Source organism: Durio zibethinus, chromosome 21, assembly GCF_047325235.1.
Source record: "Durio zibethinus cultivar Kanyao isolate XHJ-2024 chromosome 21, ASM4732523v1, whole genome shotgun sequence".
Lineage (NCBI taxonomy): Eukaryota > Viridiplantae > Streptophyta > Magnoliopsida > Malvales > Malvaceae > Durio > Durio zibethinus.
This window is the reverse complement of record NC_143182.1, coordinates 8,001,061-8,017,937: the sequence shown is the minus strand read 5'-3', so window position 1 is coordinate 8,017,937 and position 16,877 is coordinate 8,001,061. Positions and strand designations below refer to the sequence as shown.

Below are 16,877 nucleotides of genomic sequence, written 5' to 3'. Positions count from 1 at the left end.
CCTCACCTCACCCAGTTTCAAGGATCTGATAAGGCATAAGTACCAAATAAATGATCCAAATATCTCTTAAAGGCATTCGGTGCCTATTAACAGATGCTAAGAGATGTAACAGATAAATGTTGCCAGGGATATTTGAGATGGCTATGCTATGACAATGCAACTACAGAAAACAGACTCCATAGAAAATTCTTTAGTAATGTGTTATAAATACAATCGTAAGTTATCATCAATCGTAAATGAATTGCAACCTTTACACCGGGGTGAACCGCGAGTGAGCCAAGCTTCAAAGACTAAACTAACCTGTCATTCATAAAATTTATACTATTCCTTGCAACTATATTGTTCTCCAACTAGCTTTCATTATGGTGCTATTTCTCTTCCATGAAGCTCTCACAGGCCACAAGCTTTTCAATGGACTAGCCAAATCTTTCACAATGATTACCTTTGGTAGTTGGCACAAGGATCCATCCTATGAAAAATAAATAACTAAAATATTTAGTGAAGAGCCAAATAAATAAACAGTATTGATCACTCCAGCTATGCACAGGCGTAAGAGAAAAAGAATTATCCATACATCAAAGGGAGAAACAAGCAACCGATAAATTTTTAAGAGATTTAAGGTACTATCAGCTTATGGGAGCTTCAAGTAAGATTGAAAAAGAAAATAATGAATGAAATAATCCCGATCAGTATAATAATAGTCTAACTCAACAATGCATTCATCAATGAGCTGTTAACCACCCAATGACATATACAAGAGAAAATGTGCATACAAGTAAATTTTGCCTTTATAATTCAATCTCTATGATTCATATCGGACAAAACTTTAGCTTGATTGTGCATATTTCCACTTAGCATTTAATCAGATCTACCTGTTTGATTTTATTGTAAATTATGATAAAAATTACTTCCAAAGACAAACTAATTTGATCATGAATCCTACAAATGGTTAGGACAAAGGGAATGATCTTTTCTTAAAGATGACATGCAAATAATAAAATTTACAGACCATTTGAACAAAACAAGAATTTGAGCAAATGCAACAATAATTGCACCTTCAGGATAACCAGTTCAGTTCAATGATTTCTGCAGGAGCACATATTACACTTGGGTGGTTTAGAGATCATACAGATCAGATGCCAAAATAGAGTAAGAGTCAGAACCTCGACAATAAGTAAAGTGATGTGTGTGTGTGTGTGTAATTATCAATCATTGCATGATCATTGTAAGGGAAAATACTAAAAAAGATCCTACTATGAGTAGAATGAAATGCCACTATAATCAGATCATTTCTCCTTATCCTTAGCATCTAACTTTGCGAAAACAGGTTCAGGCAGGGTTTGAGCATATGCTGGAGCAATGAACTTGGGGTCTTTTGCTGCAACATCAGCGTATCTAAGTATGGCTTCTCTAGAATCTTCTTCCATCCATGTTTCCTTGATCATCCCCCCTTGCTACAATGAGAACCAACAGGTAAGTCTCTTCCACCAGCTTTAGTTATACAACATTAAGATTTTAAGGAGCAGCAGAGAGGTGAGTTTTTGGACAGGAAAAACACCATTACCTTAAGAAGGTATTGAGTCAACAAGCTTCCCTTGGTTGCACCAACTCTTCCACCGTATCCTGTTCCTGTTATGGGAAGTTTAGGCTTATGTGACTTGAAAGGATCCTTCAGTATCTTCTCCGGTTCTCACATCGACACTTATGGCTTGGTTGGTCTCTAAATAATGGCAGTGCATGAGGGTTGTGAATCACAAGTGGTACCTCAAAACCATCAAAAGATTTCTTCCTAGGTTCACATGCAACACAAATCTCTCACTAAGGGTTTGATCACATAGTACATGAATCCCTCTTTGGCTTTTGTCTCCAGCTGTCGCAAATATCTTAAAACAGAAACAATTAAATTAGTGTATTATACTATTATTTATCAGTTCATACTTTTTGACAATGAATGACCATGGGTAGATGTGGTTAGGATAATGCACAGAGAGAACAAGAGTATGGTATACCTGATTTAATCTTGGGTGCCAAGCACACTGCACAACACTACAAGTTGGGGATATCCCAACTCTTTGGACAAGTTCAAGTTTTGAACAATCATAAAAGCACAGCAAACCTCCAGTAGTAGTTTCCTTCTCATCGGATATTCCAGTTAGAAAGTGTTGCTCATCAGGACTAAATGCAATATTTGTTTGGGCATAGTGATTTGGGAGATCATCAAACACCTTAAGATGGGCTTTAATTTGGCATAAATCGCAAACCTGACCTACAATTCATGATTTACAACAAATATCAAGATTCTAGAATGGATTCTTTTGGGTTTTGGGTTTGGAGGGGATGGAGTTCATCATTGATCTGAACACTCTGCTAATTACTTTCAGAGAACCATCAAAGCTTGTGGACAGCAAAGTTCTTCCATCACTAGAAAACTTAAGCCTGGTGATATTGTCAGAATGACTTTTTTCAATGTATATATCTGGTCTACTTCCCCATCCAGGCTTAAGGTTCCATGTCTGCAGGATAATTCAAGCAAGCATGTGATTGTAAGGAGAAAACAGAAACACCAACACAACACCAAGCTATTGTAGCTTGCAATCAATCAACAAAAAAGAACTGTTTAGCTATCAGCAATAGGTACCGGCATGGAACCGTCTCCAATTCCACCAGCATGCATTTCCCTTCACGATCCCATGCACATGTTGTAACAGGAATTCTTCCAGGCCTTGCAAGTTTTGGTTTGAAAACCTACGTAATAAACAGTTGAAACATTTTCTTTACATAATCTCCTTTCAATATAACCAGCAATGTTTAATAAAAAAAAAATACAGACCTACTTTTGACTTTTGAAGTCATTAACATCCCATATACCAAGCAATCAATCTTCAGACGATGTCAAAATCGTCTCCTTGGTTTTCAGATGTCATTCTCCACAAGTCAACCCCGATATATGCCCCTCAGTATTCTTCAAGTCACAAAAATACATATCCCCTTTTACATACTCACCTAAAGTAAGTCCATCTCGGTCATATCTCTATAATCCAAATTCGAGTAAAATTATGAGCAACTAACCAACCAATACTATAATCTACAACAAGACTAATAATTAACATATGCAAGTAGTAACCTTAGCTTGAGCAGAGCCAGTGACACACAGAAACCGGTCCTAGATGGGATTCCAGCTCAGGTTACGTACTTGGTGCCCTTCAAATGGTTCAAGCTGTCTAAATGATTGTAAACGAGAATTCATTCCTTGAAAGTCAAACATTCTAACCGTGTAGTCAAACTACCCGAAAGCACCCTAGAGCCAGAGTGATCAATTACAAGAGCTGAAACAATCTGAAAGCGTTAAATACAATTAGGATTTAATTATTTTAGTGATTAGAGCTTAAATGGGATTTTTAGCTTCGAGAAATTAAAATTAAATAAATTAACTTAGTATGGCCCTTGAGAATAATCTCAGTGCTCATTGGAATCGGATACCGGTTCTCCCTCGACAACGATGACGAATCTGAGTCCGAACTGGCAGTCGTGGAGGCCCAATCATGACATCATTACCTGAAACCAGAACGAGGTCCCACCATGACGTCATCTCATCCTCATCGGGGACTGGACCAGGAGGCGGACGGGGCGGGGCAATCAAGGAGTCATTAGGGTTTGGGTTGGGAGGTTTAGAATTGCGAAGGGAGTCGAGCAAAGCTTTAGAGGAGGAGGAAAGAGAAGGGAGGTCTTCATTGGCTTTACCATTATTACTACTGGCGGTGGTGAAACGGCGAGTGGCGTTGTGAATGGCTTCGAAGAGAGGTTTGGGATTTTTGTTGCTTACCGAAAGTGAGAGGGAACTGAGCTCTGATTCCTTCGTAAATATCGTCATCGTCTTCAAATTTCATTTTCCCTCGCTGTTCGCTCGATTTCAATAATTCAAATTTTTTTTTTAAAATTTGCAGAGGATTTATAGCATTAGTTGTTTAGTGAAATTTCTGGTATTTGACCTGGTAAGTAAACCAACCAAGGGGTTAACATTGGAATGGGAAAGAAACAAGCGCCTTGGGCTCAGCAGTTTTTTGGGCTTTAACGAACAATTAACGCAAATCTCTTTTGAGATGCACATCTTACCGTGGAAGTCAGAACAACTTATTTGCCCACAGATTGCTAATTATCTAAAAAAAAAATTTGTCTGGAACATTAATTAATGTTAGAATTCCAGTGGCCATCGTAAATATTTCTTCTTCTTCCGCAGCTCTCTCCTCCCAGAAGAAGAGTCATTACTTATATTTCTTTTAATGATAAATTAGCACACAATACAAAGAAAACTAAAGCTTAATTCGCTATTTAAGATATAATAACCATTTAGACCAAATCTATATTGGTTTAAGGCTATGACTTTTAAAATTATATAAATAAAAATGTCAATTTTATTTATATTTAATAAAAAAATTAATTTTTTATCCGAATAAAAATAAAAATTGATATGATTTTTAATTTTTATTAGATATAAGGATAAAAATAAATAACAAAATATTTATTTTGTATATGTACCTTATCTATTTTTATACATATTTAATAAATAAAATTTTTATTAAATAACATAAATTAATATTTTAAATTAATTAAAATTAATATATTTTTATTAAAAATATATATTTATAAAAAAAATCTAAATATATTAAATAAAAAATTAAAAATAAATTTTTATTTTTTAAATTATTAGTATAAAATTTATTTATATTCATTAAATATTTAAAAAATTAAAATATGTATTAAATATAAATTAAAATATATATAACATAAAATTTTGAAGACGAAAATAAAATATTCTATCTTATCAATCACATCCATAAATATAAGAAACAGATAATTAAGATTGGTAACACAATTTGTTCTCGATGGGTTTCAATTCAATCCAATTTCATAATATCGATTTTTTTAATAAAAAAATAAATTTTGAATCAGATTGAATTAGATAATGTTAAAAAAATCAAAATTAAATCGAATTTAAATTTTAAGTAAATCCAATCATACTCGATATTATATAAAAATTATTTTTAATTAATTATTTAATTTTTTATTTATATATAATTATATATTTATATTTAAAAATAATATTTTATTAATTTTTGATTAAATCTCGAATATAATATATATAATATCTAATAAGATCAAATTTAAATATAAAAAAATAAAAAAATTTTAAATCAAATCAAATTTAAATTTTATAAATATAAAATCGAATCAAATCTAAAACGAATAAAAATCTGTTTTAACCCGATCCATTATCGTCTTTTCAGGCAAACCCATTGATATAAATAATAAAATATTCCATTGTAATTAAAAGGAGAGAAAGGGCAAAAAAAGGGAAATACTATATTCCATTCGAGAGACCACCACTGCCGTCGCCAAAGCCCTTTTATCGTTAGCAAGTTGGTGTTAGGTTTGGATTTTGCTTCGTCCACGTTCGTTAAGTGACGGTCACTAAAGGCTGGTGGCTGGAGTATTTTTGGAGTCTTAATAGAATATTTTCTCTCTTTTATTTGTTTATGTATATTTGTTTTGTATCCGAGGGGTCCTTTTTATTTTGGAGTAGTTACAGGTTTACAGTAATATTTATCTAGTTATCTGCTTTGTTTTCCCCGTTAACCCTTCTATACCCATTGGCCATTTTCAAATCTTTGCTCATCAAGAGCCCAAAAATGTGAGTCAACAAACCCATTTGATTAACATTTTAATGGCACTGACATTTTTTTTTACGTTCTTTTTGTTTCCTTTTTGCTTGTATTTGCACTTGAAAAAATGGCAGGGAGAAAAGATTGAAGCCAATGGATGCTGAGCAGCTGAGAGAATATGGTCACAAGATGGTTGATTTTATTGCTGATTATTACAACACCATTGAGAATTTCCCTGTTCTCAGCCAAGTTGAGGTCTTTATATGTATCTCTAATCATTTTGTTTCCTGTTGTTTAACTTTCTTTTTAGTACGCTTTAGTTGGCAAAATTGTTCTATGGAGAATACAATTTAAACATAAATGCATGTCAAAGCATCAAAGGTTAGAAGTTTCTTTTATCTCTAAAACAGTGTTTGGATGCTTTTATCTTTTTTAATGGAATAATATGACTTTATGGTATTGAAGTGATTTTTCTTAGTTGGTCTTGTTTATTTGTGGTCATTTATATGCAGCCAGGATATCTTCATAATCTGTTACCGGATTCTGCACCTAATCAACCAGATTCATTTCAGCATGTTCTTGATGGTGAAGTTGCTCAATTGGGTTCTTGAATTTATTTTAACTACCTAATAAATAATATAAAAAAGTGTAGAAGAAGAGAGTAATGAAAAAAGTATGTCTTTGGGTACATGGCAATGTGAATTGGAATGTATTCTGATTCTCCTTAATAATTGATCTTTTGTCATTTTTCTAGGAAACCTTGTAACTTTTTTTCATGAATAAATCTTCTTGTGGTTGCAGACATTCAAGCAAAGATATTGCCAGGGGTTACTCATTGGCAGAGTCCAAATTATTTTGCATACTATCCATCCAATAGCAGCGTTGCTGGATTTTTGGGAGAAATGCTTAGCGCTGGTCTTAATATTGTTGGATTCAGTTGGATTACATCCCCTGCTGCGACAGAGCTTGAAATGATTGTTTTAGACTGGCTTGCTAAGATGCTTAAGCTACCTGAAGACTTCCTTTCAGCAGGTATAAGGACTTGGGACTCTATGTAAAACTCCGATATAGAATGCAATACTGGGCCTAGGGGATTTTCATTGAATTATTTCTGGCGTTGGAATTGTTCAGTCTTCTTCTTGCTGAATAAGAATGGAAGAATAAAATATCTCTAAATTTATGGAATGAGGTTGGTAACTGTGTTGTAGGACAAGGTGGGGGAGTGATACAGGGTACGGCAAGTGAAGCTGTTCTAGTTGTACTATTGGCTGCTCGTGACAAGGCCTTGAGGAGGGTTGGAAAAGGTGCACTTGAAAAGCTTGTAGTTTATGCTTCTGATCAAACACATTCTGCCTTGCAAAAGGCCTGCCAGGTATCCTTGGAAATTGAGTTCATATCTAGTATTATTTGTTTATTTCTTTTTATATGGTCTCTTACAACATTGACATCATTCTTAAAAGAAATTTCTTCCTGTTTGTGAGATTGATGAAATGCTCTGATGGTGTCTGATTACTTGATCTATGCATATTACTTAGCTACTATATTAAAGCTCATGTTGCTATTATCTTTGTATGCTAATTAAACTATATGTTTATCACTCAATGGCAGATAGCAGGAATCCATCCTGAGAATTGTAGGCTGCTAAAAGCAAACTCTTCTACAAACTATGCACTTTCTCCAGAGTTGCTGAGTGAAACAATTTCACAGGACCTTGCTATTGGGTTGATTCCTTTCTTTTTATGTGCCACTGTAAGAAGCTAAAAGCTTTTGATGTTAGTTTCTTTCCTCCTTTTGCTGTATCATGTTAAGTACTTTTTCCTTTTCACCTTCCCCAAAATAAAAATTGATGGGGATATTATGAGATGCTTATCTTTCTAGGGTATTTCCTTTACTTCATGGAGCATAGAAGCTGGTTAGACCATGTGCCCTTTGTATAAGTTTGGGGTCCATATTAAGTCAGCATGTAATTGGTTTCTTTTATGTCTTATATATAGTTCTAAATTTTTTATCATCGAGTGGCATTTATATTTGCAGGTTGGCACTACTTCATCGACTGCTGTTGATCCTTTGCTTGCACTAGGAAAATTTGCTAAGGTACTGTATCCAATGCAATTATCTAGAAATATGAGGAAATATGCTCTGGAGTCTGGGCCTATATAAATTTCTGTATTTGACTGGTTGATGCATAAAGATAAACGTTAAGCACCGTCACATATTGTATTTTTTAACTTTTAGGCACAAAATTCTGTCAACAGCGGTAACATGGAAATCATATTCATGAATGTTTGATAAACCCACCTACGTGGACTGAAAAATATAGTCCAACCATTTAAAATTAACAAAAATGATTTTCTGGAAAATGTAATTTTAGGTTGTTTACAGAAATCTTATGAAATGAACCCCCCAGGACTATCTCCATGAAGTTTGTATTGTATGATATGTGTCACTACTCAGTAAGCCTTGAAGGCAATGCAATTTAGCTATGTTTTTATGCTTTGTCTCCGGACAGAGTAATGAAATGTGGTTCCATGTGGATGCTGCATATGCTGGAAGTGCTTGCATTTGTCCAGAATTTCGTCATTACATTGATGGAGTTGAAGAGGCTGATTCTTTCAACATGAATGCTCATAAGTGGTTTCTAACTAATTTTGATTGTTCAGCACTCTGGGTAAAGGTATGCCATTTGTACTTGTTTGCATGTAGCAACAACAATAAAGTCCATCTTCATTACTCTATGCACTCTGCTTCTATATAGATGAAAGATCTAATTTATGTACATTATCATTTCGATAGTTGCTTTCTAAGTTTCTTAAAGATAAATTACTGCAAAATTTTGTCTCAATTCCATGTAACTGGAGACATCAATATGAGTGGTTTATTTGCCAGGCCCAATGCCTGCTTGCTTGAGTTTGCTAGTTTGAAATCTGAACTGGCCTGATGTGTGTGGTCTGTGAGTGGTTAGACTCATATGTGGTTTACCTAATAGCTTCTATTGGTTATAGGATAATTGGAGGTTTCTCATTGACCGATTAAATAACAGATGGGCATGTAGAATGCGTGAACTAGCAAAAATCTCTCTTCAATATGGGATAGTAATTCTCAATTTCATAAACATGTTGTAGCAAATTCCATTTCCGTTAAATGCTCATATTATGTTATTACTGACTGTGACAGGATAGAAGTGCATTGGTTCAGGCCCTCTCTACAAATCCAGAGTTTCTGAAGAATAAGGTTAAGTTTTCTTCTACATTGAGGGAAATTTTGATTTAACCCAAATCTGGATAAGCTTTTAATTACCTTTTGTATATAGATTTTGTATTTTCAGATACATAGATGTTTTAGGTTTCAGAAAATGGCCAACTCCTAACCAGCCAGAACCTGGTTTCTCATGTACCCTCTTCAATCTGCCAACTTAGGGAGAGTCTGCTGGCCATATGGTCTGTACTGTAACCTGCCAATGAGCATAGAAATGGATGGAGTCTGAAAACTTTAAAATGAGTAGCATGAAGCCTTTTATAATAGTATCAAAAACTTTAACCAAATTGGTGGTTTTTCCTCTTGTTGTTTGAGCAATGGATCAAACCTTAAGAAGTTAGGAGACTATTGTAATAATAATCAATATTAAATGTAGCTACTGAGTTCCTTACGTGTTTCACAAGGTAACCAATTTCAGGCTTCTCAAGCAAACATGGTTGTAGATTACAAAGATTGGCAAATTCCTCTTGGACGTCGATTTAGGTATGCTTTTCAATATTATGCATTGAAGATGCAAATGCCTTTATCTTGCACTCTAAAATGAGCATTTGTGTGTGTCAGTGCAAAATTACTTGAGGGAAAGAGTTATGTCATACAGATTGTAGTTTTTTTTGTCATGATGAATGTAAAACTGACAATATTTTCTGCTGTGAGTTCTCTATACTGTTAACATATTATATTTTCTTTTTCTTAGTAAAATCAATTAAATTAACATAACAAAGCAGAAGAATAACTTTATGTATAATCAACTAGCAATTTTCCCTTACAAATCCATTTCTTGCCTCCAGATCACTGAAACTATGGATGGTGTTACGACTGTATGGCTTGGAAAACCTGCAGTGCTATATAAGAAGCCATATCAAGTTGGCCAAACATTTTGAGGACCTGGTTGCTCAAGACACAAGATTTGAGGTAGTCATGCTCTTCATGAAGTTGATTGATTGGCCATAAAAGCTCTTATATGTCATGAAAGTTTTTTTTTTTTTTTTTTACCTTTCTTCCATACAAATAGGAGTCATTCAAATTTCTTGAATTTTCTGTTTTCTTTTATATAATTGATAAACATTTGAGTGTGTTTCCATTAAGAAATTTCTGTAAGAGAGTTATTACTTAATTGATTTGTATCCATGTAGGTCTTCACAACCCCTTCACTGTTACTGGAAACAGTATGCTGATGGGCAAATTTTAGATGACATGATCAAACTGTTCACTTTTTATATTCTTTTTAGATGAATCATCCAACATCATTTTAAAATATGAAATATTCCCTTGATTGCTGTGCCTTTCTTAAACCTGAGTGTCAGAGTATGTGCTAGTAGCTTGACTCTATTCCATATGTGCACCAGTTGATTTTTAAGTAGATCTTCATGATAGTAATATTAAGCAGGTACTGGAAATAAAATCAGCCATGTTAGAGCTGTTTAGTTAAAAAAAAAAGGCCAATCTTGCTTGATGTCTAATCTTCTTAGCCTTAGACATAATATGTGATAAACGGAAACCTGAGCTATAGCTGTATAGCATGCTAATCTGGTTGCATGTTAGAATGTCACACAGTCACACTCACACTAAAGCAGTGGACGTACAGATGGCTCTGTTCACATTTGTTGAGGGATGCAAATTAGTGCCTCTTCATTGGACACTAAGTTCATGACTATTAGGCTTAACAGTGTGAGATTAGCTGTCTAAAGATGCTGTTGATCTGACTAACAAAATGCTTTCGCAATCCATTCTGTAAATGATCAGACTCTGCCAAACTGGTCATCTGCAAACTGTCTCTATAATGCCAAAATATGATCAAGTGTAGAGTCAATTTTGGGATGATACCCTGCTGGCTTTTCTTTTTGAGGTTTAGCCTTTAATGGAAACTCTCTCATAACATCTAATTTGATGCCTTATGCAACACAAGAGACAGAAAAGGGCCTTGTCTTTAAGAAAGTAATAATTCTCAAGAATTTCTATTATAAGAAAGTTAATGTCCTTGCTTTTTTTTTCCCATGCTAAAAGTCAAAGTCCATGGTCAATTTATGTGAATAATTCACTTGTTATAACTCATTTGAGCAGGTTGTCACCCCTCGGATATTTTCATTAGTCTGTTTTCGCCTTTTGCCTCCTTCTAACGGTGAATATCATGGTAACAAATTGAACCATGAACTATTAGATGCTGTAAACTCAACAGGGAATGTCTTCATATCTCACACGGTAAGCCTGTTGTCTACATTATTTATTCCATTTTGAAGTGCTGATATATGTGTTGATGGTGTGCCTTATGTTTTGTTCTTTCTCCAAGAAAAATTAAAGAAATAAAGAAAAAAAGGAAATTGGGATTTACTTCTTACTCAGTGTGGCAGCACATATCTAAGAGCATCAGTTATGATGATTGCAGGTTTTATCAGGCAAATACATACTACGGTTTGCCGTAGGTGCCCCATTGACTGAAGAAAAGCATGTGAATGCAGCATGGAAAGTTTTGCAAGATAAGGCCACTGCCTTGCTAGGGGAATACTTACGATAAATTGTCTATACTGTTTTCTATTTGGACCATTAATGGTGCTTTTTCTTTATTGATGATCAGCTTTAAGGTTATTTGAAATGTTATGATAAACAACATATTTCCCTTTAGTTGTCGGCTTGTTTTGTGCATTAATCATTAGTAATTTTATTTAAAAACTTTCAAGACAGGCTTGCTGATAGTTTTATAGTGTTTCGGTGTGGTTTATGAGAAATCTTTGGGATATGGCTTACACGGTAGCTATCAGCTATGGAAATAAAATGAGAATTTGTTATATGAACTCAAAGACTGTAGTTTGATCCGTAAGCTATCATTCATCCCACCAGCCATAGCGAACCTAGGCTCGTGTAGCTTATTAGCCGTGGCGTTTTGTTGGGCTAAGCCGAACTTGAATTCATTTGTATTATATCATTAGCAATAGATTGTTCTCTCTAATCAGTTGAAAACTTACTTCCTTTTCGTAAGCCCCTCACTGACTCCCGCCATTCCACCACCACCCCTCGATTATAACAGCATCGAGTCATGACACCTGTCATTATCCAGCTGTTCTGTGCGGTCAGCATCAATCCGAGTCAGAACACAGAACATCCGAAATTGCTGATATTTTGGTGGGTATTGGATCAACCGCCACCACGAAGTTGTAGATCTGTAGATACCCAAAATTCCATAAAAATGAATAGGGTCCTTAATTCTGATTCTCATTTTGAAGAAAGCTAGAAGCTACGATGTAATTCTGCATGACTCCAGAATAGACACATAGGAAATCAATCCCAAGTCCCAACATTCATAAACAGGAAATTTTCATCACAGCATATTCCGAAACCTGGCCTCAGTGCAGAGGAATCACTTATCTGCAGACTATGAACCTCAATGGGAGGAATCATTATTAAACCTTAAAAGAGACATGCATGTAAGAATCTAAATTATGGCTTAATTGAGAAGTGGGGCAGTTTTATAGATTGGGTGATGGCTGTAATCCTGGAAATTGACGGCATACATTCTCGTTAATGTCTTCAAACAGAGAAAAATACAAAAAGAAGGCTGGAGTACTAACACGTTATTGTTTCAAGCAGTCAATGTTAGACGGTGAAATGAGTTGGTGGATATACAAAGGGGTAGTTGTTGCATGTCCCCCACCCAAATTCTGTAGAACATATAGCAGCCTTTCTTTCTGCATGTTATAGGAAAGGGTAGAATCTGATACCGGTTATTTTATGGAGAATAGTCAAGCAAAAATGCTTCCTATAGGAAAAGACTCCAGAGCTGATCATATAAATATCTTTAATAATTTGCCTTAAGCATTAATCAATAATGATTCCGACAACTTGTTTTTCCAAGAGGCTTCAAACATAGATTTTCCAACCATTTGTTTTTGCAAAACGTGTATTAATTCTTTTTTTTCTATTCGAAGTTGTGAAACTTGCAAAAGTCTGTTGCTGCCCAAACCATGGCCTGTCAGTCTTTATATGACCCAGTGACGGAGCCACCATGGCCCCTAACATTTTTGTAATCTTAATACATGCCTTCAATCTACAAAGTCCCTCCAATAAATAAAGATGGCCCCCTCAAAAAAATAAAAATAAAAAGCTTAATTTTAAGATAAAAAAATTCAATCTTCAATTTCCAATCAATTAACAAAATATATTAATATTTAATAATTTAATCTTCATTTAAAAACTAAAAATAAATAGCTTTATTGTTTTATATAATGAAATAAATTATTTGATTTTAGTTTTTTTTAAATTATTTTATATATGTTATTTATTTAAATTTTGTGCTAAATATATGTTAAACAAATATTAAACATTTTGTTTGATTATTAGTGTTATAAAAATATCATAATATCACTTCATTATTGTCTTATACCTTAAATAAATATTATTGTACAAAATATTATTTAAAATTTAAAATAAATTATAAATATTTAATTTTATCTGAATTATTTGTTTATAAAAAATTAATCGAATCTTGTTTCAGGTTACCTAAGACCAACTAATAATTTCATTAAAAATGAGATTTTTTTTTTTTTTTTACTTTCTTCAAAAGAGAGTCAGATAACTACTTTGTTTCTGTTAAAGCATTCCCTGTTGCTTTCGGTGGAAAAACATTGCAAAAGACAAAACAATTATTTTTATAAGTGCAAACATAATCATTGAGACCCAATCATTCACAATTTACTCCAGTCCAAGATGATCAACCGGAAATCACTCAAGAAATCTGGGATTTGATTCCAGATGAGCTCTTTAAAGAGCTACAGAACACAGACAACAAATCACGAGAGAAGAATTTTAAACAAATAAAAAATTTTCATTTTAAAAAAGAAATATAATAAAAAATAGACTAAAATAAAAAATTCAAAAAATTATGAACGAATAATTTTTTAAAAAAATATATTATTTTTTAATTTTATCAAAATAAAAAAATTAAAATAACATAAAACAACAAATAAAAAAAATATAACAACTAAAAATTTAAGCTTGAGAATACTGTAAATTGCCTTGATTAGGGAATTACAAAAATTACTAAAGAGTGATATTTTATAAAAACTTCCCATATGTTAAGAATCATTCAAATTTTCTTAGAATAATGAAAAATTTGAGAGAAAGGTTCTAACACTGACAATTTGCAATTATTCCCAAGTAAAAAAAATGTTAATTAATTAAATTTTATTTTTTCTAAAACTTTATTATGTTAAAGAAATAAAAGAATAATTGTTTAATCAATTATACGATTTTAAAAAAGATTACGAACGAATAATATTTTCAAGAATTCGTGAAGGATATTTTGATTTAAATTATTCTATAATATTGGATAATTTATTAGACCAAAAGATCATAAAATTCTGAAGATCGCAAGCTAGTGATCTTTGATAGAAAATATCTCTAAATTTCTTTGGAATGATGAAGAATTTAGACGAATTTATAAAAATTAAATAAAAGATTAATCAAATTATAAAAAAAGTTTTTTTTTTTTTTAAATTGTGGACGATATGCAAAAACAATACGCTGGCATTTCTTTATTTGTATTTTTTTTTTAACCTTTTTTCATGAGCTTTTTACATGGTGTGAAAGCATTACAAACTGGTCCCTTGGATTATATACTACAACAGAAATCTCAGTTCAACGCACATGTCTCAATAACTTTGCCCAATTGAAAAAAAAAAAAAAAAACAATTGAAGAGAAAACAACAAGACTAGAAAAATGGCAGCAGAAAGTGAAAGATCTGATAATAATGTTGTAATTGATATTGGATCACTTGTATCTTCTCTGAAGCATGCTCATCCATACATGCAACCAAGCAATTGCATCTTCAAAACCCCAAGCATACTCTCCAGGCACAAAGAAAACTCATTTCTCCCCAACTGCTTCTCCATTGGACCAATGCACCATGGCAAAAAAAAATTGGTGCCCTCAGATAAAATCAAAATCGAGTACTTGAAAGGTCTCCTGTCCAGAGTAATTACTGGTCGGCCAGAGACAATATCATTATCCGAAGAAGACAGGGAGATTGAGCAACAGAGAGTTTTAACTGATTGGGTTAATGCTGTTAAGTTGATTGAGAAACGGGCCAGTGCTTGCTATGCAGGACATGATTATGCAGCAGAATTAGGCGACAAATTCGTAGGAATAATGGTGCTTGATGGTGTCTTCATTATTGAGGTACTCCGAAAGGACGCTAATGAGATGGAAGAGCCGAATGACCCAATTTTCTCGACGTCCTGTATGCAGCAATTTCTGTGTCATGACTTGATTTTGCTAGAAAATCAAATACCCTGGTTCGTACTTCAAACCCTGTTTGAAAAAACAAAGCTCCCTTCTGAAACCAAGTCCTTAATTGAACTTGCCCTTCTTTACCTTGGTTCAATTTTCTCATTTCATCCACCTCCTATAAAACCACAACTTTTCGAGGGCCAAGATATCAATCATATTCTTGATGTGTTAAGGTTATCCATGGTTTTACCATCGAAAGAAATTAGAAACAGCTTGAGGTATGAATGGCGACCAGTTCGTTCTGTCACTAGACTCAAAGAGGCAGGTGTAAAATTCGTGAAAGATGAACTTGCAGATAGCATCTTGGATATAAAATTTAGAGACGGTTGTCTCGAAATTCCATCCCTGCTAATTCACGGGGAGACAGAAACAGTCTTGAGGAACCTGATCGGTTACGAGCAATGTTTGCCACATTGTTCACCAATTTTCACTTGCTATGCCAAGCTCTTGGATAACCTGATCGACACCCGAACGACATTGAAATACTGTGCAAGAGGGAAATTTTTGATAACTGGTCGAGTCCAGAGGATGCAACCCAGTCTTTCAATAAGCTTTACAATGATGCTTTTGTCCAGGAATTCTATTATTATGAACTTTGTAAAGACCTAAACCATCATTGCAGAAAATGGTGGCCCAGATGGCGTGCTTACTATGTGCATAATTATTTTACCAAGCCCTGGGCTGTTGCTGCTCAAATTTATGCTGTTATCATATTTGTTCTCACCTTAAAGCAAGCTTTGTAGTCCCTTAATTTGGCCCAAAACCAAAAGCATGTTTTTTCTTTTTAGAAATAAAAATCAAGCATTGTGTTTTTTATCAGTTGTTTGAAATTAGTCACAAGGAGAAGATCATGTCTTTGATTAAAACACTAGCAAAGTTTCCTGATTTTCTAGATAAATTAGAGTGAAATAATCATCCAACAATGGTCAATGCACAAAATGGAACTTCAACGCTAATAATTGCAGAGTCTCAGGTTCCGAGCACTTAGTTGAATCTCTTTTTGTCAAAAGAGAATATTGCACATGGGATGTTTGGGCTAATTAATTAAAATAATTCTAAACATGTAAAGATAGGGGGAAATGGAAATTGGATTGGTTGTCTTAGGAACCAAGCAATTATATTTACTACAAATAGCCCACCCCGTTATGCATGGTGAATTATTTTTTTGTCAAAAATTATTATTATTTAATATTTTTTTATTATTTTGAATATATTTATAATCATTTCAATATAAAAATAATATATAATTTAATAGGGGTATTAAAATAATTTTGGCCAATTAAAATGGGAGGAGCATTTTTTAATTATGAAAAAAGGGATATTTTAGTAATTTTGACCAATAATGATATTAGATCATTCCCATACTTATAGTTGAAAGATATTATAGTAATTTGACCAATTATGAGAAATTTTTTTTTAATTATGATATGAGGGTATTATAATAATTTTGAGCAATTATGATGGTTAAGAAAACATTAAGTAATTTTGATTAATTATAATAAGAGAGATATTATAATCATTTTAGGCACGAATCAACCCTCGATCAAATAATTAGTGAGATATTGTAGTAATTTCAATTAGAAATAATTTCCAATATATTGTATAGATATTTATGACATTATATTTTTTATTTTATTATAATAATTGAATATGCACTTAAGTCTTATGTAATTAATTTAATA

General features: G+C 33.3%; 2 protein-coding genes and 1 pseudogene across 4 annotated transcripts; 2 read left to right on the top strand and 1 right to left on the bottom strand.

The window, feature by feature from the left end:
• Nucleotides 1-1,143: 1,143 nt before the first annotated feature.
• LOC111306452 (uncharacterized) lies at nt 1,144-3,986 on the bottom strand (annotated as a pseudogene). Its single transcript, XR_016331490.1, has 8 exons — nt 3,434-3,986; nt 3,125-3,338; nt 2,831-3,031; nt 2,639-2,745; nt 2,376-2,513; nt 2,010-2,261; nt 1,565-1,883; nt 1,144-1,454 (listed from the first exon to the last, which is right to left on the bottom strand). The product of XR_016331490.1 is annotated as an uncharacterized LOC111306452 (transcript).
• A 1,344-nt stretch (nt 3,987-5,330) lies between these two features.
• On the top strand, nt 5,331-11,593 carry AAS (Pyridoxal phosphate (PLP)-dependent transferases superfamily protein). 2 transcript variants are annotated; one of them, XM_022902809.2, is made up of 13 exons: nt 5,331-5,689; nt 5,795-5,915; nt 6,173-6,245; nt 6,462-6,692; nt 6,869-7,032; nt 7,269-7,409; nt 7,695-7,754; nt 8,170-8,334; nt 8,835-8,891; nt 9,334-9,398; nt 9,704-9,827; nt 10,977-11,114; nt 11,299-11,593. In XM_022902809.2, coding segments are annotated over exons 1-13 (1,470 nt in total). In that variant the 5' UTR covers nt 5,331-5,687; the 3' UTR covers nt 11,428-11,593. The 2 variants fall into 2 exon arrangements, with proteins under 2 accessions (XP_022758544.2, XP_022758546.2); XM_022902811.2 differs by lacking the exon at nt 8,170-8,334.
• A 3,032-nt stretch (nt 11,594-14,625) lies between these two features.
• On the top strand, nt 14,626-15,804 carry LOC149512844 (UPF0481 protein At3g47200-like). The gene has a single exon (XM_089751091.1). The coding sequence runs from the start codon at nt 14,626-14,628 to the stop codon at nt 15,802-15,804; it is 1,179 nt and encodes a 392-aa protein (XP_089607217.1).
• Nucleotides 15,805-16,877: the final 1,073 nt, after the last annotated feature.